Here is a 24,401-nt window from a genome sequence, read left to right as displayed (position 1 = left end):
TTAAGAATTCTTTGTATATTTTGGATAACAATCCTTTATCAGATCTATCTTTTGCAAATAATTTTCTCTGATGTTGCTTTTTGAACAATATTGTTTATTGACCTGACCAGCTCTCTGATGTGTAGCCCAGGTAAATTTCTTATATGTCCTGGCCACACATGTCACACAGTCTCTTTTTGGCACCAGGTCGACATTACACAGTTCTTGTAGTTTCCCCTCAAAAAGGTTCTACCCCTCTTAACACCACATTACCTGGTATTGATCTAAATGAAGCTGTGTAGCCACAAAGGGTTTGCTCTGTGGGTGCCATGGCAGAATGCTATGGCATACAAGTAGAAGACCACTAATATCTTCAGACTCCTCATTTGACATATCATACAAGTGAGTCACAGAGAGTAGAATGATCTAAAGTTAGTGGCAGGCCTGGGATAAGAATCCGGATTTCTCACTTTCAAGTCTAGCATCCTTTTCATTGCTTCCATGCTGAGGAGGGAGAACCAAAGAAGCATTTATAGTTTCAAGCACTCAGTTGTTATCCTGCACAATGGGAGTTAACAGCATCTTATTTCCTGAAGCCCTCTGTGGCTTTCACGGTCTTAACTAAAAACACAAGGAAACCCAAGTATTGTGCTTCACACAAAGAAATGGAACAGACTCATCATCAACAGATAAGGTGTCTTGAGCAGAACTTCTAGAGGGGCTTTTAAAATCTGCAGTGATCAGTTTATTCTCTCCTGCCTGGGCATTTTACTTAGGATTCTAGTCTTAGATATGGAATGTCACTTTTCTCTGTGCAACTACCTGACCCATGTGAGATTTTACTCAAGACTTTGGTCTCATTAGTGCTTGTACCCTACTGGTTTACATCCAGAGCATCCAGCTTTGGCCAAATGGTTGAGGACTCCAGCTGAAGGCCACTGGAAGAGCAAAATAGCAAAGATTTTGTCCATGGTCTCAGTGACTTATGATGACTTAGCAAAGCTTTCCTTTTCCATGTTTTCTTCCCCCAGAAATTGCCTTCATAGTTAGTATTTTCATTGGTAGGAGAGACAAGTAACGTGTTTATGCTTATAAGGGTAAAAAAATAAATAGTTTTTGCTATTATTATATGTCTAATAAAAATGAGAAGCTCCTTGGGAGTTTGATGTATAGGGTCTCTGAAAGTCTCTGGAATTTTTATTAATTAATTAATTTATCTTTAGTTTTTTATTTATTTAAGTAATCTCTACACCTCACATGGGGCTTGAACTCATGACCCCAAGATCAAGAGTCACATGCTCTTCTAACTGAGCCAGCCAGGCACTTCAGTCTCTGGAACTTTTAAAGATCTCTCTTCTCACTAAGCATTCTGCATCTTCCAGGTAGAATCCTTTCCCTTTCCTGTCAAACTCCTGAAAATCCTTCAAGATCTAGCTCATTTATTGCCTACTTTTCAGCTTTTTTTCTCATTCTTGCAAGAAAACTTAGTCTTCTGTCCTCTCAGGTCACTTTATTCAGGTTTATTTTAACACTTTCCACTTCAAATTGCAATGGATTGTTTCTATGTCAGTCTTTTCCCTTCCCCCAGCAGCTTCTCTGGGCTGTCCTCTCCTTGAGACGAGGAACTGTGTTCTGTTCATCTTTGGAAGAACCACAGAGGGCCCTTAATGTCTTATTTCAAAGCGTGAATAACTTGAGCACCATTAACTGAAAGCACCTCTACTAACAAACTGTCCTCTTACCCAGACACTGGATGGTCTATAGGTATCCAACATTTCCATCAGCAGAATCATTCTGTGAATGTTTTGTTCCTAGAAGGCTTTCCATATCCTGCAAACATCTCACCTGAGTGAAGTAATACATTTCTCTATGCATAAACAAATGAGATCTGGATTAGTTGTCAGAGGATAATAGTAACCTGAAGATTTGGAACATAGGGGAGGTTTGATGGAGGAGGTCTGTACCGCCTGGTCGAGGAAATAGGGAAACTGGCTGCTGGAGTAGGGAGGAGATACAGCATTAAAGCCATGTGCACCTTCAGAAGTGGAAATGGGAGTGTGCCAAGGAGCGTGTGGAACTTGAATACATCCTTTGCCTAAATTACAGTTTTTCCAGGACCAGCATTGGTTGGACTAAAACCTGCTCTGCTGCATAGGGATGTTGCTTTGACGCTGGAATAAGCAAATCTCACGTGTCAGTGATGAGTGGGTTCTGACAGATATGTGTATGTGAATTTCATTTTTTTTCTGAATGGATCAGGTCTTCTTTGATAGATACCAACAGTCTAGGCTCCAGTACTTTTGTGAACACATGTCATGTCATTTACAAGCAAACTGCCCCAGAAAATGTGGGGATGGCAGGAAATATTAAGAGCTTTTTTTTTTTCTTTACATGGCTCTACCAATGGGGAGATTCTTGTCCTGAGGATAGACTGAACTGAAGCTTCGGCCAAGGTGGCAATAAAATGCAGAAAACAGAGAGCCTCTGCTCCACTTGACCAAGTTAGGAAAGGGAAGCCTTGTTACCTCCTTGAATTCCGATCATCCGGTACAGTTGTTTGGTGGGCTGACATCCTGTTTATGAGTTTTAAAGCTGAAAGGAGGAAAGAAGGAGTTACTGTTTTTCCTCAGCTCTATGATTTTGAAATTGCTGGGTCACCAATCTTTAAAGCTGTAGTTCACATTCTAAATGAAAAAGAAAAAAAAGCAGCAAAAACATTGGTTTGGCTTCCTTCTAAGCAGATAGTCCAGAGGTGTTAATTATGCAGAACTTCCTAAGATGCCAAATAACTGCCAATTAAAAGTCAATACAGGAAGGAGAGAGTGGTTTCTTTTGGGCTTTGAATTATCCATGTGCATGTTAAAGGTTGTGCACTCAGAAAAGAGAGTGAATTTGTTATGTGTGCATCTTTCTTCTATAAAAGAGCTGGGAAGACAGGCTGGTGTTTTATTTACTCTTGTTGCTTTGCCTCCCCAAAACTACACCCCATTCGATATATTATCAATGTTCTTTTCTTGAGAGATTAAGTGGGCTGGGAGCTCTCCCACCTCCCTCCTGCCCATTTATTGATATTCACACTCAAAGCTGTAGAATGCCAGGGAAGAAAGTTAAAAAACTTGCAGAACAAAATCTAACAACACACTTTTTCTTTTGGCCTCCTACAACTGTTTTCATATTTTTTGTAGCTGTTTTAGGTTACCTCAGTGTATCAAATCTAAAACAAATCCTTATTATATTTAGGATAGATAGGTATATAAAAACAAGCTTTTTTGCGTACAAAATACTATGGTATGTTTTATACAACTACTGAATTTGACTCCTTGCATTTTTATTACTATGGTGTCGTGACTGAAATTAGAACACTGCAGGCACGGCAGGGATCACGCCAGCCCTGGTCTGTTACACGCTGACTTGGTAAATATCACCCACACAACCTGTTAATGAGACAAAGCGGAGTTCATTACTTACCACAGTAATGGAGACCACCACCTCTCAAAGTTTTGGCAGTGTCCAGGAGAAGGAAAAGCAGGGTCAGAATTTATTGGGATAAAGGTTTTTTTAAGGTGGGTCTTTCAAAGTGAGGGGGCTTGATTAGGGTTGGGTAGGGATCACAGAACAAAAGTCTACGATTGGTGGAAAAAGCAAGGTGAGGATTTTTGAGCCCAGGGATTCATAGAATCCTAAGGGGTAAATAGCTGTTGATATTTTCCTTTGAAGAATTGATGGTCTTAGGTCTTTCAGGGAGTTCCTATAATGAACAATCAAACCATTGCCTGGAAAAAGAAATTCATGCTAATGGAGATGGGGTGGTACAAGGTCGTTTTTCTGTAGACAGTGTCGTGTGATTTAGGTTCTCAGTATCCAGACTGACTGTTGGATCAATGGTTTCAATAATCAGGTCTACTCAGATAACTTACTCTGGTAATAGATGAACTGAAACATTTGATTTTTTTATCTGCAGCTTCTTTCTTAGTAGCAATTTGACATAAGACTTACATTTCAGCATTGCTTTGCAGTAATTTATTAGCTTATGATTTATTAGCGTATTCCTTGTGTTAGCGAAAATTTAAACAGGAAAATTTTCCAAACAAATGTCTACTAGCAGTCACCACGGGAACCCTGCAACAAATTCTGTAAACCCAGAGAGGGCAGCAGAGGGAAGCCGAATTCTGTGCATGATTATTTAAACAGCAACCATCATTTTGGACAATTCTTAAGAAGCAACTGAAGATGAAATCATGGGTCCTGGGTACTTTCCAAGTGATGAAATGCTCTGAAGCAGGCAGGAAATTGCCATTGTTTAGAAGTTCCAGCTCTGTGTTCAGACCACTTGTCTCTTTCTCTTTAAGTTGGAAACAGAGAAATTGTGTGGGATCATTGTAAGCTCCATTTTAGATTCTTTCTTAACCCAGTTCCCACATAGGATATAAATTCTGTTAGATGCCTCTGACTTCCATTTTCTCTTCCCAACATACGTCAGTAGTCACAGTTTCGGGAAGCACAGGAGGGTGCTCTGGGGCAGTGAGGCATCCTTAGCCAAAAAGGGTGTCTAGGGGTGAAGCTGGGAGGATGCTTTGAAACAAATGTGAACACTGTATTTACATTTAAATTAAAATGGAAACGTCTTATAGGTTATGTTACTGAAAGGTGTGTGCAGTGCATCTGCTGAGGTCTATTGTTTATTCATGCTGTAAATCCTTTGAAATGTGTTAAAATGCTTCCCACTCATTATAAAGCTCCTGCCACCCCTGGATTATGACTTTGATGTCACCAATCCTGCTTCAAAGGGTTCTTTCTGGGCTATTAATCACAGTTTAGCCTCTGAAGATATCGCCAGAGAAAACATTTGGACATCTTTGTGCTAGACTTGCTAAAAACTTTGAAATCTTGAGTGTCTTGCATATGCACAAATTGCATTTCCTTTCATTGACAACTTTTTATTTTGCTACAGAATCGAATGACATCGTAGGTAAAAAAACAAACAAATCTTCAAGCACTTAGTTTGGGAGGCTAGGGATGGGAGAGGAGATTAAGGGTGGGTGGGTGGTGAGGGGAGAAGAGCTTCTGAACAGGCAGCTCAGCTTCTTCAAAGGCAAAAAGCATTGGGAATCAGAGTGGCCAAGACATGGAGGTTCAAAGTGGGGGTTGCCTTATCATTTTTTCTCCTCTTTCATGAGTTTTTTGACTGATCAGTGCTCACAGTAGCAAATTAGTAAGATTCCTTGGTATTCTCTTGCCTTCTATTCTCTGTTTTGAGACCTGTGTGGGCAGACTATTCATAGCAAATAATAATAATATTAATATTATTAATAATAATCAATGCTGGCTAATATGAAGTGAGCACTTGCCTTGAACAAGTCCCATGTTGACAGTGCTTATCGTGAATTACCCTCATTGAATGCCCATAACAACTCTCAGAATGAGGTAATACTGTCCTCATCTTATAGATAAGGAAACTTGGGCTCTGAGATACTAGCGAACTTGTTCACACCCCGGGCAAATGCAAAAGCCATCAGTCCCCAGGACTCAGTGGCTACTGCCCATGCTCTCTATGTCCTCTGGTTCACTGCGTGGCGGGCTTTCTCCCTGTGTGCTGAGGGGCCCATACTGCCAGATCTGCTAATCAGTTTCTGTGTCTTAAACCTTCACAGTGGGGTTCTTTGTTGCCCAATTTCTCTTTTGGGAAAACTCCCAGCATCTTTTTTCTTGCTTATTCGTCTCTTTCAAAGACTGACAGTGCCCTAGTTGGAGATTGTTTTTTCTTATTGCGGTAAAAACACGTAACATGAAACCTACCCTCCTAACACATTTTTAAGTATATAGTACAATATCGTTCACTATACCCACATTGTTGTAGATCAGATCTCTAGAACTTTGTCATCTTGCATTACTGAAACTCTACCCATCGAACAGCAACTCCCCATTTCCCTGTCCTCGCAGCCCCTGGCAACCAACATTCTACTCTGTGCTTTTATGAGCTTATCTATTTTAGATACATCATAGAAGTGGAATCATGCAGTATTTGTCTGTGACTGACTTATTTCAATTAGCATAATGTCCCAGGTTCATCTGTGTTGTCTCAAATGGCAAGACATCCTTCTTTATAAGGCTGAATAATATTCCATTGTGCGCATATACCACATTTTCTGTATCCATTCATTATCTGATGAATATTTAGTTTTCAGTGCTTGGCTGTTGTGAATAATGCTGCAGTGAACATGGGAGGCACGTACCTCTTCACGATTCCGTTTCCAGTTGTTTTGGCTAAATACCCAGAAGTGGGATTGTTGGATCACATGGTATTCTATTTTTAATTTTTTCAAGAACCTCCACACTGTTTTCCATATTGGCTGCACCACTTTATATTCCCACTAGCAGTGAGTGCACCAAGATTCTAGTTTCTCCATATCCTTGCCAGTACTTGTTATTTTCTCTTGTCATTGTTGTTGTTTTATATAATGACCATCCTAACAGTATAAAGTGATATCTCGTTGTGGTTTTGATATGCATTTCCCTGATTCTTAGTGATGTTGAGCATCTTTTATATAGCTGTTGGCCATTTTAATGTCCTCTTTGGAAAAATGCCTATTCAAGTCCTTTGCCCATTTTAATTTTTTTGTTCTTTTTATATTTTTTCAAGATTTATTTATTTATTTTGGAGAGAGAGCGTGCATGTGCACACACAGGGAGGAGGGGCAGAGGGAGAGAGAGAATCCCAAGCAGACTCCACACTGAGTGTGGAGCCCAACGTGGGGCTCAATCCCACAACCCTGAGATCATGCCCTGAGCTGAAATCAAGAGTCAGACGCTTAACCAACTGAGCCAACCTTTGCCTATTTTTAAATCAGCTTATGTTATTTTATATTTTGCTGTACATTGTAGGAGTTCCATATAGATCTTGGAAATTAACCCCTTAGATGGTCTGCAAGTATTTTATCCCATTCTGTAGGTTGAGTTTTCCCTCTGTTGATTGTTTCCTTTTCCTGTGCAGAAGCTTTTGATTTGATGTAAACCCACTTGTCTATTTTTGCTTTTATTGCCTGTGCTTTTGATATCCTATCCAAGAAATCACTGCTAAGATCAATGTTGTGAAACTCCCCCTGTTTTTTTTCTAGGAGTTTTTTAGTTTCAGGTCTTACATTTAAATCTTTAATCCAGTAAGAATTTAATTTTGTGCAAGATAGGGGTCCAGTTTCATTTTTTTGCATATGGATATCGAGTTTTCCAAATACAATTTGTTGAAGAGACCACCCTTTCCTCATTGTATAATCTTGATACACATCTTAAAGATTATTTGACCATATATGCATAGATTTATTTCTGGCTCTCTATTCTGTTCCATTGGTGTATATGTTTGTCCTTATACCAGGACAATACTCTTTTGATTACTGTTGCTTTATAATATATTTTGAAATCAGGAAGCATGAAGCTTTCAGCTTTTCTTTTCCTTCTCAAGATCATTTGGAGCTTTGAATCCTTTGTGGTTCCAGATGAATTTTAGGGTTGTTTTTTATATTTCTGTGAAAATATCATTAGGATTTTGATGGGGATTACTTTGAATCTATAGATCTTTTTGGGTATCATGGACATTTTATCAATATTAGATATTTTCATCCATGAACACAGTAAAGGGTAGCAGAATATGCCACCCAAAAATATGCCAGTTTGGCATAAAGATTATTTGAGCTGAAGGTAATTGAGAAGAAGTAGATATAAGAAAAGCTCCCTGCCCTCCCCCTGTTTACATAAAAGCAAGATATAAATTTGTAGAAGTACCCCCCCCACCCCTCTCTACTAGGAAGGACAGAAGTTAATCACCAGAGACAACTCTAGACCCTTATCAGCCCAGAGACAACACCAGAGGAATCTGTATAACAAAACTTTACTAACTTGCCCTTACCTTCCATTGGCTTCCTCATATATTTACTTTCCCATAATTTACTGCCCCTAAAAACTCAAAGATCTTTTGTCACTTACCCAGACATTTATTGTTCTTTTGTTAAGATGCTATGTGAGCCCAATTCTAACCACCCCTTGAGTTACTTAACACTAAGTATCAGCAAGTACAAGTCTTTTGCCTCCTTGGTTAAGTTTATTTCTAAGTATTTTATTCTTTTTGATGCTATTGTAAATAGTATTTTCTTAATTTCCTTTTCAAATTTTCATTGTTAGTGCATAGAAATGCAACTGATTTTTTGATGCTGATTTTATATCTTATAACATTGCTGAATTGATTTATTAGTTCTAACAGCTTTTTTGGTAGCATCTTTAGGGTTTTCTATATATAAGATCATGCCACCTATGAACAGAGATCATTTTACTTCTTTCTTTACAATTTGGAAGTCTTTTATTTCTTTTTCTTGCCTAATTGCTTGAGCTTGACTGCTAGTTGAATACAAGTGGTGAGAGTGAGCATCCTTGCCCTGTTCCTGATCTTAGAGGAAAAAGCTTTTGATCTTTCACTGTTGAGTATGTTAGCTGTGGGCTTTTCATATATGTCCTTTTTATGTTGTGGCAATTTCCTTCTATTGCTAGTTTATTGAGTGAATTGGAGAGTTTTTTATTGTTTCCTTTTTGCTTATGAAACTAAGATATATTCAATTTGTATAATAAATTATAATTTATAAATTATTATAATTTGTTTATAATTTATATCATTAAAGTTTCAAAATTCAAATTCTTCCAAATTTTTCATACTCAGAGCAGATCATTTGGGAAATTAATAAAAATATAAGTACATAAAAGGAAAAATTACTCATAATACTATTTCTTAATTTTTCCTTCACTTTAACTTTTTTGTCTTTTTTGCTCAGGTAACTTGGCCCAGACAAGAGCCAGGATAATAGCAGCCTCAAGATCTTTGCCTCCCCATTTCAGTGCTGGGAGAGCCAAGGTGAGTAGCAGGTTTGTACTTAAAATAATGTGGACCATGGGGTGCTCCTGCCTTGGGGATAATCCTAGAGTAGGCAACTTTAGTTTATCTGGCCCACTGCCAGGGAAATCTGGTAAAGAGATGGAAGGCATTTAGGAAATCAGGGGTTAGGAAATTTGAAACAACATCATGGAATCCTTACAATGCTGTGTTATGAAAGAAAATGTTTCCTCTACCCTCTTAACTTTAGTTCTTGAGGGACTGAATTAAACTCAACCTGAAAGATTAACAGAAGAAAAAACAAATTTTAACTATATACATACAGGAACTCACTCCAAAAAGTGACTTAAGAGGGGGTTAGTTAGAATTTGAGGCTATATGCTATCTTAAAAGGGGATGAATGAGGGAGGAGGTCGGGGAGGAGGGCACTTGTGGGAGAACAGATGACTTTTGGGAAAAACAAATGGTCCCTTAGGAGAATAGATGGGAGTATGATAGTTTTATGACAGTGTCTGTTTAGGCAGTTTCTTATCCCAGTGCTCATTTCTCATCTCTGGTGATAGGAGTCAATCTTCCATGGCAGGCTGTGAAACTGCCAGGGAGGAGATTTATGACAGTGGGATGATTTTGAGAGGGCCTGTTTTCAGCCAGATAAGGGGAGTTCAGAAAAAGCCTCTTCTTGTAACTGTTGATTCTCAAATGTCTTCAACTCAAAATAATAGCTATGCCACTGTGGCATATTCTGGACCCCTTCATGTGATTCTCAGAAAGACCACTTAGGATACAGAACAATGACACTTGAAAGTAAAGTCTATCTAGAAGAGATAAAGCACTTTGCCTTGAGGCTGTCACCAACCTACGGAGGAGGATAACAGGGACCAAATGGAGTCAGTAGGGAGGAAAGAAACCAAACCATTTCCTGTCATTCTTCTTTGCTCTCTGAAAAATGAGGGGTATACTTGTCTGTGCAAAGGGAATGTTAGAAGGGTTAATAAATATTCCACTGTAAAATATTTTTAACTGTTACATCCTTTCAGCTAATGTTCAGCAAGGATCTCAAGGATTGATTGGCTGGTTAATGTTCATTGTATATACTAACGCCAAAATCCAGTTATCTAAGGTGATGGAGTAATAGAATAAATAGATCACATCTCTGAATTTTCATATATTTTTATTTACATAGAATATTATTTAATAAAGAATAATAAATTCAGCCACACGGAATACTGTTGAATATTATCTCAAAATTGATACAAACATATATATGTATACTTAACTTTCTTTGAGAATGAAAGACTTACCTACATGTAATAGGGACTCAGATAATTTTTGTTAACAATAATTTTTATACCCACGTTGCTATTATAACTGCATGTATTACTCTACTTTTCAGTCTTGTGAGTTTGTGGCAAGATATTAGGACTATATAACGTGGATTATATGGGCCCCTAGAAGAGATTTACATTGGAGTTTCATTGGTTCTAAGAGCCTCTTGATATTATTACATGTAAATTTTGTAAATCCAGTTGATTCTTATTCTTCATGAAATTATGTTCTGTAAAGTTGCTGTGAACACTGAATCAGCAAATACTGAAGCATTGCTCCTAGGGGAAATACGTGGTTAGGTTCCTGGTAGCTTCTGCTCACAACCTTGTTGGCAACCAGTTAGTACATAATCTTATTTCATGTGTGTTTCTACTTAAAGGCACATCATTTAATATATATTTCTTATAAATAATTATATGCAGTATTTCTTTGTATCAAATAATGTTTTAGTTTTTAAAAGATTTATTCATTTATTTGAGAGAGAGAGAGAGAACTAGAGCAAGAGCAAATGCGAGCGGGGAGGGGGCAGAGGGAGAGGGAGAAAGTCTCAAGCAGATTCCCCTCTGAGCATGGAGCCCAATGCAGGTCTCGATCTCAGGATCTGAGATCATGACCTGAGCCAAAACCAAGAGTTGGACACTTAACCGACTCAGTCACCCAGGAGCCCCTAAAATAATATTTTAATTACAGTATTTGTGTCATTGAATTCAAGGCCAACAGCACTATAACTCATGCCTGAATGAAGCTTATCTAATGCACATATGTTCTCCAAGAGGTATTTAATAGCCTTCTTACACTTAGGAACACTAGACAGTACTCCAGCACTATGCTTGGGGGCTATTATAAACAGTGAAATCACTAGCCAAAAGTACAAAAACACAAAACACATGGCACTTCAATAAGCCTGGAAAAGGACACTTGCATATAGCATGAGAGCTAAAACAGGAAGGCAGAGCATCACCTTGTTCAACCTGAGCTGGAAACACGTACATCAGGGGATCAAAGTTTTCACCACTCTGTATGTCTGTGAATAATCATGAAAGCATGGTAGGCACTGATTTGGGGGTTAAAAATGAATTTTAGAAAGTAGGCACATTCACAAATATATAATCCACGAAGAATGAGGATCAGCTGTATTTGTTTTTTTTGGAGTCATTGGCTCCCACTAGATTCTGAAAGAGATCATGACGCAAAAAGATTAAAGACTCCCGTGTAATATTCTCTATCAGCCCCCATTATGGTCTTTTCCTCAATTTGATTTTGTGGCTATTGGATTCTGCCAGGACCCTGTTCCCCTGTCTCCCACACCCAGAATATCAGCACAGTGTTACCTCTCTCTACACTGCCTCCTGTTGTTCAGACCTTGCCTATGTGACAAATGTGCCCTCTAGTATGAGGCATATATTTACATCATTACCATAATAATGTGTATCAGTGAGATGAAAATGACTCGTGATTTGTTTTCATTTGGAAGAGAGATGAGTTGAAAGTTGTAGGTAAGGCACTAGAAAATAAGCGTCACAACAACAATAAAAAAGCAGTTTTTCTCTGCCTTATCCAAGGTCAAATAACACAGGTGGTCTGTTAGAAAGCTGGCTCCCAACACATTCTGCACCACCATACTATGACACATGGATGGTGTCAAGGAAAAGTTTTGCTTTTCCATTGAGGGCTGTGGAGCCTCTGAGAGGAGTGACGCTGTAGGGCTTTTTTCCTTAAGGGGTGGATGGATCACTTGATAGCAGTAAAAATTCTTGACAAAAGATGTTGTCAGGAAGATGAATATAAGCACCTCTGAGGTTTCAGGATGCAAATAGTGGGCACTTACTGAGACCAGGAAAAAAATCTTTCAGTTTTTCATTTATTGCTGAATTCTAGATGGTTTATGAGACTTCTTGGAATCTATGTCTTTGTCATAGAGTAAATTTTGTTGACAGATGAGGCAAGTCTTTTTAATAATACCATGCTTTCAGACCCATATTATAAGTTATATCAAATCACATGGAAAGGCAGTATATAATGTTTAAGAAGCATACGCAAACAATGAATCATGGAACACTACATCAAAAACTAATGATGTAATGTATGGCGATTAACATAATAAAATTTAAAAAAAAAGTAAGGTTTTGGAATCAGACAGAACTGGGTTCAGAGGTGCGCATAGCCAATTACTAGCTGCAAGACTCTGGAAAATTTCCCTAAAATCTCTGAGCCTTAACCTCCTCATATGTACAATAGGAATAATAATAGTACTTACCTCATAGGGTCATTTTGAGACCTTACTGGCATAATAGAGGCAAAGTGGTTATTACAATGTTTTTTACTTGGGAACAGTAGATGTTTTATTATTCATGTTTTGATAACCATCTGAAACTCCATGTGTGGAGGCCATGTGTATACTGAAGCTTGCTCATTTCCTGTGGACTTGGAGTCTGTATTACAATTTGTAAAGCTTGCTCAGGACTACTTTGAACACTAACCAGCGCCTCTCACAAGGAATTGGGCAGGACATTTGTCGTGTGGGCAGAAAGCCGACTTGCTCAGCTCCAGCTGACTTATATCATGGTATAAATTGGCATTGGAGGAGAAAGGATACTGGGTTAGACAGACAGTGGTTTGATCCAGAATATTGGTTCTACTGATCATTTTGAAATTGGTTTCATTGGAAGTATTTTCTCTGCCAATAAGTAAAAAGATCTCCTTGCTGTGTTGCATGGGTGCTAGTACTTGCCATCTGCCATTGAAGAAAACCCTGCATCTTTGACATTCATCGCTAAACTAAAACTAAGTTAAGCATGGCAATAACGGAAGGGGAGTGGATACACTTCTTGCATGTGTACAAAGCAGTTGCTTTTACTAACCAGTTTTCCTAATAAGGAAAACAGAGCTTTTGAGAAGTTGAATAACAAGTCCAAGTGCACAGAGGTAGTAAGTGGAGGAGCTAGGATTTGAACCAGGTATGTCCAGTTCCAAAACTCTGTGTTCTATAGCATATATCCTCTAAGCCCAGGGAAGCTTTTCTAGTGTCTTTTTCCCCTATCTGAGGTAAAAGCTTTTAAGATCCTCTGGGGAAGACTGTTTCTTCTGAATTCCCTATCTTTGAGAAGAACTATATGCTAGATGATATCCCTAATGTAAATTAGCTCAGGATGACAAACTTTTAGGTCAGACAACAACCTTCACTTCTGCTTTGGTTTGGATTTTTGGGGAGTTCCTTAGAGTTCCTGGTAGACCTGGTACAGACAGAGCTGAGTTTGTGCCTAGTCTCCTAGTTTGAAGGACCAAGAGACTCTACTTCTGCTATGTCCCTTGTCCAAAATTCCCTCTTTCAGATCCACTCCATGTTCAGAACCTTGTGACTATACAAGAAGTCCTTGACCAAAACAAGACCTTTCCAAATTCTTAAATTAGAAAATACCTCAATAGCATGTTATTTATTCTTTAAAATGCAGTACTAAATATATAGGTAATAAACTGTGGACAAGCATTAGCACTTCCAGGCTGTATGTAATACCAAATAGGTTTTTACTTCTTCCCAAGAGTTACTCTGTATGTGAGTAGAAGGACAGAACTTGGTCATGGTGGGTGGTTAGATAGGGGAGTCGATCAGCTTTGTAACTTTTGGAGTGCAAATTAGTGCTTCATTCTTTATTTTTCCAGTTTGCTGCAGAGGACAAGTAGTGATTTTGAAAACGGTACTTATTGTACCTTTTAAATTATGTCTCAGCACAATTTCTATCAAGGGTTTTCTGATCACTAAACTGTTAAATTCTCAAATGCCAAGGGCCCATTGTATGTTCTGAGGGAAGCTAACAGGTAAATCCTCCTAATAGAGAAATATGGATGAGTTTTTAAGCTGCCCTTTTACTGTGCCCTAGAATCTGAAGGGCTGGCACTCACTGACTAGTTTGAATAAAAAGGGAGGGAAATGAGGGAGGAAAAGCAAAGTTCATAGTAAGACAGGGTTCTTCAGGGAGGATCTCTGAATAAAAGGAAGTGGTGGAGAAATTCCCAAGTTTAGAAAATGTGTGTGTGTGTGTATAAAGGTCAAGTCGGGGGGAAAGAAAGTAAGGAGAAAAAAAGTTCAGGAAAACTTAGAATTTACAATTTGGCGGAAGGCAGACCCTAGCCAAGATCCTCTTTCCTTCAGTCCTCCTTTGCTGGCCCCAAAACTCACCAGCTCTGAGAGCCATCCTCCAAACAGAGATGGGATGGGCGAAGAGGACCTTCAGTGGGTCCTGGCAGATGCCCGTGGGGAGAGTGCAATACAGTCTCTGCAGGTGGGGCGGGTGGTGATGTCTGTTTTTCCCTTTTCTATATTAGAACAGCCTTCCTGCTCAACACCAAGCTTTCATTTCCTCCTTTCTCATTAAAAAAATAAAAAAGTCAAACCTAGAGGCAGTTGTACCATAGCTTCAGCTGCATGTAAATGAACTGATGGCTTTGGGAACGCATCCAACATGCAGCCTAGAAAAGGAAGCTGCACTGCCCCCTGACATCGCTTCATGCAGGGATAGCCTCATATTCCTGCTCACTATTTGGGTTGCTTCTCTAATTTTTGAAAACTTAGCTCCCCATTTATTCCCTTTCTTAAACAAACCTGTATTCTTTAAGCCAATTGAAGCATTTCCTTCCATTTTGCACAGTCTCCTAAATACCCCTTGAGGAAGGCTTCATTATTTGCCCCTACCCTCGTGCCCTCCCCCCTTGTAGCACCCACTTTGCACTTTTACTGAACGAGGCTGCAGACATCCTCACCCCACGGGGAGGTGGCCGCCTGGACAGCAGTCCACCAAGCAGAACACACTTGCTGACAGCGGCATCTTCCAGTTCAAACATTCCTGCCTCATCCCCTTGCCACCTGTTCCGAGCAGATGGGAGGCTGCCACGGCAGAGGCTGGTGCTAAAATGCCTCTCGTGCACTTTGCAAACCAAATAGCTTGTATGTGCAGGAGCAGTGTTTTTATTGTTGAGGTACGGTAACAAAACAGGCTGTTTCCTACAATTGTTTTCATTCATAAATTTCTTCCAGTCAGCCTAGGTAGTTGGAATAGATGATTGGGAACAGGTGTATCTCAAGCTCTGATCTACAGTGAGCACGTGGGAACTGTGGGATGTGGGAGGGTGGCAGGAAGGTGACTGGAGCTCATCTAATTCCCCTGTGGTCCAACCTGGGCTTTGAGCCCATGTCTTTATAATCACCCAGCCTCATGGGTCGTTGCCCACTTTTCTTTTAAGAAATACTTTGGTCTCATGCGACCTTATTGGAGAACTTAACAGGGGCCCATTAGAACATCAAGAAAAATAGAAATAATAGTGATGGGTATTTATACCAAGACCATATGGTACTTTGCAGAGGGTGGTCCATTCTCAAGTGGGTAGAACAGTGCAAATTCTATTTTTCTTTTATATGTCTTAAAACTTCTCCCACAGTATTCACTATCATGTTCTAAACATCAAGGTCCCTCAGGTATTTAACCAAAAAGCCTTTCAGATTTTGGAAAAGCCAGAAAATGTCTATATCCTTAAACTACTTCCCTCTACCTCTGCTCCAGGTGGACACTCTGGAGGTGATACGACATCCAGAAGAAACCACCAACATGAAGAGGCAGACCATGGCTTCTTACTTCCGGGTACGGAGTCTTTTTGATCTCTATTCTGCCTGTTTCCAAAAAGGACTCCCAACCCTTCCCATGACAGGCCCAGATATGATGGAATCACTGAAATAAGAGCAAAGCACAAGAGTCAGTTAAGAAAGGTGGGAGTGTGGGGAGAGAAAAATTATAGTGGGGAACCTACCTCTAAAGTATAATGTACTCTGATTTCAGAAAGATCAGATAAAATCCCATGTGGTCTCCAGAGGGGGCCCTCTCTGTCACTGGCACATAGCTCTGTCCATTCAATGTGCTGATTCTATTAGCATTTGAGCTGCTCCTTGACCTTAAAGCTACTGGAACCAGCCACTTTTCCAGCATATTTACTGAGAAATAAAATAGTTAATAAAATTCCAGAAGGTGGCTTATTAAGTTCAGATCCTGAGGGAATCTGTCTTAGTTTTAACTTTATTTTCCTAGATCGAATTGACCCATTGCCAGACCCAATTATTTCCCATCTCTGCTGCCCCAATTCTTGATATTTCAGCTAGTAAAATGACTCCTTTGAGTAAAAACATTGTACCTAGAAGGGCTCTGTTAAATGCACATTATATGGGAAAGATAAGATGCAGACACTTTGTACCAATTCGCACAGATTTGTTTATCTTCAAATTATAAAGCACTAGGGTTGGAAGCCCCTTAGAGATCATGTACCCCTGGGAGCTAAGGTCTAGGCAGCTTTGTGGTGGAGATGCTAAAAGGCCAAAGATGGAATTACTGATCTCAGGTTGTAAGGTGAGGTTGCAGTAGGAAGGGCTCAGCAGGGATGGGAGGTCAAGTGGTCATGAGCTAGAGTTGCTGAGGCAGGCTGAAGGACAGGACCTTGGAGCCAGCACCATGGGTGGAAGGCTCCATGGAAAGCTAGCAGGTTCAAGAAGGATCCAAAGCCAAGAAATCTGACCTAGTCAGCTGTACTTCAGAAGTAGACTAAAATTGGGCTCAGAGGGGTATGAATTGGGCCCAGAGGCCTTTGAGTCCAGCACTCCATCCATGTGGTGATTCTTGCTACAACTTCTCTAACAGGTGAATATTCAGCTCCTGCTTCATCACTCTCATGGTTGGACATTTCTAATTGCCATTTATTTCTTATCTTGAGACCTACCCTGGTCCTGTCCCCTTTAGTGGCTGTATCCTCCTAGTGTTGTAGGGTGTGTGTGTGTGTGTGTGTGTGCGCGCGTGCGCACGTGTGTGTGTGTGTGTGTGTGTGTGTGTGTGTCCCCATCCCATGGGATTTGGAGGCTCTGAACAACCCTGTGAGATCATCTTCAGGATCCTAGAGTCCCTCTCTCAGAAGAAGCCATCTTTGCCTTATGATTTTTCAGAAATATATCCATGACAATCAGTTTGGTGTTCCCCAAATGTTAATTCTGAGAAACAGAATATAGCAGCAAGCTAGGTAATACCATTTTCGATCACTAGGAGGTGTGATTATGAAATAATGGGACTGATTTCCTGTGTGGCTTGTAATTGCCCCTGAAGGTGTGTCCACAGAGAAGTTCCAAAGGTGGACACCCCTGAGGAGCAACTGAGGCTGTCCCCACACAAGCAGTGCTCTGCTTTTCCACGTGCCCTCTTTCTGTGAGAGCTCCCTGCCAGCCACTTGACGGATGTTAGTTGATCTTCATGATAGTCTCCTTTTCTCCAGTTTTCTTGTGTTCTTTGCCCTTTTTCTGTTTCTTGTTTCTCTTCTGCTTCATTACCAGTGATATTGGTAGGATTTGCTTAGACTTTCTGATGGTTCTTAGGCTGAAGAAGCAACTGGCCCCTTTCCTAAAAGCTAGACCTTTTAAATTACAGGTACAGTTTATAGAGTACTGCGTTAGAATACCACACAAGCTGGTTCTGGCAATGGAGTTACTGGGTGACCCAAGCATGTTCTTCGACAGCTAAGTTTCTGCCTCATAGGGATATTGCTTGGCACTCGGTGATATTTATTTATTTTTTAAAGATTCATCTATTTGATCTCTTTCTTTATTTTTTAAATATTTATTTATTTGAGAGAGAGAGAGCGTGAGCTGGGGGAAGGGACAGAAGAAGAGGGAGAGAAAAAAATCTCAAGCAGACTCCCTGCTGAGTGAGGAGCCCGCTCTAGGCTCAATCCCACGACCCTGAGATCATGACCTGAGCCGAAATCAAGAGTTGGATGCTTAACCGAATGAGCCACCTAAATGCCCCTCATCTGTTCATTTTGAGAGAGAGAGAGAGAGTGCAAGTAGGAGGGAGGGTCAGAAGAAGAGAATCTCAAGCAGACACCTGGCTGAGCAGGGAGCCTGACGCAGGGCTCATTCCCACGACCCTGACATCATGACCTGAGCTGAAATCAAGAGTAGAACACTCGACCAGCTAAGCCACCCAGGCGCCCTGGCACTAGGTGATGTTTAAAGAGTGCTTTTGAATCCACAGGCAGCTATAAGTACTCATCAGAAGCTATATTATCACCCCCTATTGCTGGTTTCTTTTTCGGCCTTATAAAGGTGTGTGAGTTGTTTACGAGCCAACAAACTGCTCTAAAGGTCCCTGTGGGCCTATGTTGTAATTATCCACTATGTTGGGGCGCCTGGGTGGCTCAGTCGTTAAGTGTCTGCCTTCGGCTCAGGTCATGATCCCAGGGTCCTGGGATCGAGCCCCGCATCGGGCTCCCTGCTCGGCGGGAGGCCTGCTTCTCCCTCTCCCACTCCCCCCTGCTGTGTTCCCTCTCTCACTGTGTCTCTCGCTGTCAAATAAATAAATAAAATCTTTAAAAAAAAAAAAAAATTACCCACTATGTTTGTGGTAACCTCATTTCACGTGTATTTTTTCCCCTGGTAGTATTCTCTGATGGATCTGCTCTCCAAAATGGTGGTCGGACAGCCCCACTTTGTGCGCTGCATTAAACCCAATGATGACCGAGAGGCCCTGAAGTTCTCCCGAGAGAGTGTGCTGGCCCAGCTCCGCTCTACAGGGATCCTGGAGACAGTCAGCATCCGCAGGCAGGGGTATTCCCACCGCATCCTCTTTGAAGAGTTTGTGAAAAGGTCAGGCCAGAATCTTGGGAAATACATTATGTTAAATATAGTTGTCCTGTGGCTCTCCCTGTCCCCTGGGACTGCTCCTCCTGCTTGTTTGCCTCCTAACATTTAATTGGCTAGTTACCAGCTACCATTTACTTGCTTAAATGTTGCATTTTTATTGTGCTCCAACTAAATTGCAGTGCTCTGAAGGACAGAGTAAGCACCCTTCTGATGACTTTTAAAAAATAAAAACTTCCATAGATATATAAGTTACATATATCCTTAGATTTCAGAGCCTCCAGATACTTAATTGATATGATGAAAGTGTTCCTCCATAAGTGGGTTGAGATTCCAGTGGATGTGAATACACCCAGGCACCCAAATCCTCTCTCAGGCTAAAACAATGGCATGATATAATAGGATAGCTAACATTTACATAGCACCTAGAATGTCCTAGATGTATAATCTCATTTGATCCACAGAACAACCCTGTAAGCTAGGCTGTATTATTATTCCCATTTTACAGATGAAGAAATTGAGGCACAGAAAGAAACATAAGTGACTTTCCCAAGGTCCCATGCTAGTAAGTGGTAGAGCAGAAATTTGAACCCACACAGTCTTCAGCATCCACACTTTTAATTTCCTCTGTCCATGGAATTCAGTGTTTATTGAAATAAATTGTTTTAGAGCTTTTTAGACCCAGAAGTTGACTTTATCTAGGAGTGAAAACATATTATTTTCTATACAATGGCCAGAGGGATGCATTGTGTAGCATGTGATTATGGGTGGAATTTTTACAAAACTTTGTAAAATGTGAGGAAATAGAGGGTAACAATAACAAAAAGCCACCTGTGAGATACACTGCTATCTGAGGACATCCAGAGAGGAAAATTAAACCCATTATAAAATCTGCACCCCATCAGCCATCTTTAGTTTCTTTTTACCTCCTTTCTGAAACTTATGCTCAAGGTCATTTTTCCAACTTTTTCTCCAGGAAGAATGGATTCCAATATGGTATCCTGCTTCATCGAGTCTTCCAATGCCATTACATTCCATGGAGAAGAAAGGCAAAGAAATTTCCTTACAGTGAGAGTTTTTAAATTAAAAAATAACAAAATGGCTTTTAAAAAAGAAGTGTCTTTGAGCTCCTTTTTCCTCTTAAATTTGGAGGTCGAACATGAAAAACTATTTTAGCACATGAATGTGACTAGTCAAGTATTTTTAGCCACTAAGTGTGGAATACATAAAAATATTTAAGAAAACAGGTCAAATGCTAAACAGATTGGCACTTCTTTGTTTGTAATCAGAAAGCCATTAGGCAAGTATGAACAAGAATTTCAAAATGTCAGTAAATCCGAAGGTATCAAAGATTTCTGAGCCAGCAAGTTAATTGGTATTTTGATCCTTTTCAGCAATTTAACAACAAAATAGATGAGTTAGCAGTTTTCTTCCTTGATGTTATTCAACAAATAGGTGCGCCTCTTATCTTCCTGTTTGGGAGTGCTGTTTTGTAAACTCTTAGCGGAAATAGGCAGACAGAACAATCAAAGGCAGGGAACAGAGTCATTCAGGGTTTATCGGGTAGAGGTAAATAAAAGATAAAGACTTGTTTTATGTTACTCTTTACCTTTTTGTAGGCATTTGGGACTGAATCCTGAAAGACAGCATTTGGGGGATTATGTTATCGGGTTCCAGAATGGGGAAGTGTTTCCCCAAGTCACCCAAATCTGCCACTTGGCCAAACCTAAAATACCTCCTCACCCCATCATCTTTGAATTTTTTGGCAAAATGACTTGGAAGTGCCCTTCCTATTTTCTATTCATGGAGCCTTGGGGGAGAGAGATTGTTCCTAACACCTTCTCATCCATGGGGCCATGTGGGTTGGAACTATTTATCTATTCTCACATAGGCATGAAAGAAGTCACCTGGCAGTGACTTGAGCTGAAGCCTCCCTAAGTCATACTGTTGAGGGACATCACAGAAAACGATTGAATATTCATTGGCTTCATGGTCACTGGGCTCTGAAGCATGGTCAGCAGAAAGTCTCTACTGGGGCAAACACATAGGACAGCACTTGTTGGGATGTGTTCTGGCAAATGTCTGTAAAATAGGACTGCACATTCAGTTCAAAGTCTTATCATTTGTTTATTAAACTATTGCAGTAAACAGTGCTATTTAGTAATGAGATCAGGGTTCTAATCTACTTTTGGTTATAGTATTTGGCAAGTTACTTGACATTTCCTTATCTGCATGAGAAGGCAGGATTACACAGAACCCACATCCTGAAGATATTCAGGGATTGCATGCAGATTCGTTGGCCTTACTTGGCTTCTGAGTCTTCCAGAAGGGCCCACTTCCCACAGTCAAGCTCACAGGAGGGAGAACTATATCTCCCAGGATGCATTTCATAACAGTTGTTAAATCAGTATCTGTTAAACAGAATAACATTTATTCCCCTGACCCAGGACATCACAGTTTTGTACCCCATGATGAAGGGAATTTCCACCTTAGAAAGATTACTTGTCTTTCACGTGGAATTTTGTATACTGTAGTCCCAGGTCTATTTGAGATCTCCCTAATGTACATAACACCTTAAATTTTCTTTAAGATCTTCCCTTTCAATAGTTTATTATTTCTCATTATTCTCTTCCTATGTTTTCCCTTTGTAATTAAAATGAAATGACTGAAGTATTGTAAACTTGTAGAATTCCCTGGCAGTGACAGAAAAAGTGTACAATTAATCCATAGAAGAGTTTGAGTCTAAATGTGTGATTTAATGGAATAGATACTAGTTTTTCATAATCATTGAGGGTGGGGGTGATCCTCTCAGCAGCTGCAGAAACAAACACATTATTTCCAACAAACCATGCTGTTATTCAAAGTATTTTTTATTTGGAGCTTCTTTCAGAACTAAGCACACAATTATTTTATTTGACTTCTGGGAACACCCAGTATGACCACCTTTTCTATTAGACTTGACTCTGAATTAATTTTAGCTATTTCTGAAAACTAACACATGTACATGACAAAAATTTACCAACTTTGAGGCTTTTATTTATTTATTTTTAAGGATTTTATTATTTGAGAGAGGGCACATCCACGTGTGCAAGAGACAGGGAGAGAGCACAGAGGGAGAGGGATAAGTAGACTCAGAGAGCCTGATATGGGGCTTGATCCCAGAACCTGGGATCATGACCTGAGCCGAAGGCAGACGCTTAAGACTGAGCCACACTGGTGCCCAACTTTGAGGCTTTTAAATGGAAGTCCAGATATAGATTCTAAAAATAAGTCCTTGAAATGTCTGTGGCAAAGAGAGCATGTAATGTCCCAAGGAGTTGGGGAATGAGTGATCTTTAAAAGGAACCACATTTATTAGGACTTTTATACTGATTCTGGTGTGACCTTTTTGTTAATGAGTTACCTGATTTTCTACCACCTTCCAAGGAGTAACAGAATCTCTAGCAGCTATAGAGAAGCCTTGTGAATGTCAAGGATTATGGACACAATTGTTGCTTCTGAACATTTGTGAAGAATCACAGTGCCTTGGTGAGAACTGTCTCGTAAAAAGTCATTTATATACTGCTGCCTTTATGAATGTCTCCATATGTCTGATATGTCTCCATATGCCTGGCACAGAGTAGGTACTCAAAAAATGTGGAACAAATAATTCTAAACCCAATGATGCTGAAGGCAAGAATGTGCCTCCTCTGTGTTCTCAGCACCTTGTATGGAACTTGCCATATAGCTAGGTTCTCATTACACGTATTCTCTTGATAACAGGGAGGATATATTCATGGCCAGGAGCTAAGAAGCCCTGTAGGTGAGTGGCTAATGAGCATGTATATCTACCTCTTGGTTTCGTCCAGGGACCACGCTGGAAAAACCCTGAAGGAGTACAAATTAAGGGTCAAAGTCCCCAAATACGAAAGACTTAAAAATCAAGGTCAACTATAAAATGTCTGGATGTCTAGACTCACTCTAGACCCTCCACTGGCAAGAATATCTGGGTCTCAAAGGATTGCTCTAGAATCCAAGAAAGTCAATTTGTCAACTCTGGAGATGCCCTCAGTGAGGAGTTTTGTGTGTCTTTCCCCTTAGAGTATAAATAAATAAAAGCGATAAAGTAAAAAAAAATGCCAAGAATAAAGTACCTTTGTTGAGGGGATGAATTACAAAAGAACATATGACACAGAACATCCTAAACATTTATTCTCTCCTTTTGATTACTTCTTGCTGTACTTTTCAGAATACTAATGGTAATCTCTCAACTGAATTTTTGCCTAGCCTCAAATGTGTCTTTCCAACTCCAGCCTGTTTACTAGACATTCCTTACACTGCCACTAGTTATGTTTCTAAAAATATAATCATGTCTTTCTTGTGAATAAAATTCTGTGCCCACTCCTCATTGCCTACAGGATAACATCCAAAGCTTTTAGCTCGGTAGGTAAGGCTTTCTGTAACAAGCACCAGCCAGCCATTCTCATTTTTTCCCCACCGTTCTCTCTCACATACCTTAGGCTGTTGTCACTCTAACCTCGGACCCTCCAGGCCCATGCACAAGGTTGGCCTTTACACCTCCTCTTTTCTCTGGTGGAAAGTCTCTACTTGGTCCCTCCTCCCCACCTCCCAATCTCTAGCCCAGTAGCCTTCCCTCTGAAGCCTGCCCAAGCTCTGCAGAGCTGCCTGGTAGTTGCTCCATCCTCTGTCCCACATCTGGATGTTGATATCTCTTAGAACATATACTTTTATTTTTATCCAAACATGTCCATCTATCCCATTAGACTGTAAGCTTCTGCGGGGATGTGGTGGACCTCACTCATTTTTTTACTTCTGGCATCTTGCCTGGTATAATGCATGTTCCATGATGTATGTTTAGTGTTTCCCAAATGAGGGAATGTGTATCAGTTAGGAATGCATTTGACTGTGATAACAAACATATTTAGTGCTTGAACCAGGGTTTCTCAATCTCAGCACTGCTGACATATTGAACCGGATGATTCTTTGTTGTGGAAGACTATGCCTGTGCCTAGTAGAAGGTAGAATGTATAATAGCATCCCTGGCTTCTACCTATTAAGATGCCAGTAACCTCCTCACCACCCCCGAGTCACAACAATAAAAAAATGTCCCCAGATATTCCCAAATGCCCCCTGGGGACCAAATATCCCAAATTGAAAATGAGTGGCAAATAGGTTTGTTTGTTTCTCACAAAAAGAAATTAAGAGGTAAGCTACTTTTAATATTAGTTCAGGTATGTCACCAGGGACCTGAATATGCCTTCTGACCTCCTTTCATTCCTTTTTACCATCTTTACTATGTGGGTTGGCTTATAGTTTCATGGTCACAAGGGGGCTGCTGCCTCTCCAGACATCACATCTATATTTAAAGAAAGAAAGGGGCAAGATGAATGACTAAGCCAACCATATTTGTCCCACCCTTTATTAGGAAGGAAAACATTTTCCCAGAAGTCATTTCACATCTCATTGGCCTGAACAGAGTCATGTAATCATTCCTAGCTATAGAGAGGGGCTTAGAAAGTAGGGCACAGGACTGGGACTGGGAATAATTTCACCCAAAGGATA

The 24,401-nt window shown here is 40.1% G+C and overlaps 1 protein-coding gene across 1 annotated transcript in view; it reads left to right on the top strand.

The window, feature by feature from the left end:
* LOC115938614 (myosin-IIIb) overlaps nucleotides 1–24,401 on the top strand; it is a 189,608-nt gene that overhangs the window by 22,899 nt on the left and 142,308 nt on the right. Inside the window, exons 5-7 of the mRNA XM_081814216.1 lie at nucleotides 8,793–8,872; nucleotides 15,733–15,810; nucleotides 18,640–18,845. Of these exons, the coding sequence (XP_081670342.1) occupies nucleotides 8,793–8,872; nucleotides 15,733–15,810; nucleotides 18,640–18,845 (364 nt within the window). The remainder of the gene's footprint in view (nucleotides 1–8,792; nucleotides 8,873–15,732; nucleotides 15,811–18,639; nucleotides 18,846–24,401) is intronic.

This window comes from Leptonychotes weddellii, chromosome 3 (genome assembly GCF_054177405.1).
Source record: "Leptonychotes weddellii isolate Sample4059 chromosome 3, ASM5417740v2, whole genome shotgun sequence".
NCBI classification, from domain to species: domain Eukaryota; kingdom Metazoa; phylum Chordata; class Mammalia; order Carnivora; family Phocidae; genus Leptonychotes; species Leptonychotes weddellii.
This window is presented reverse-complemented; position numbering and strand designations above follow the sequence as displayed.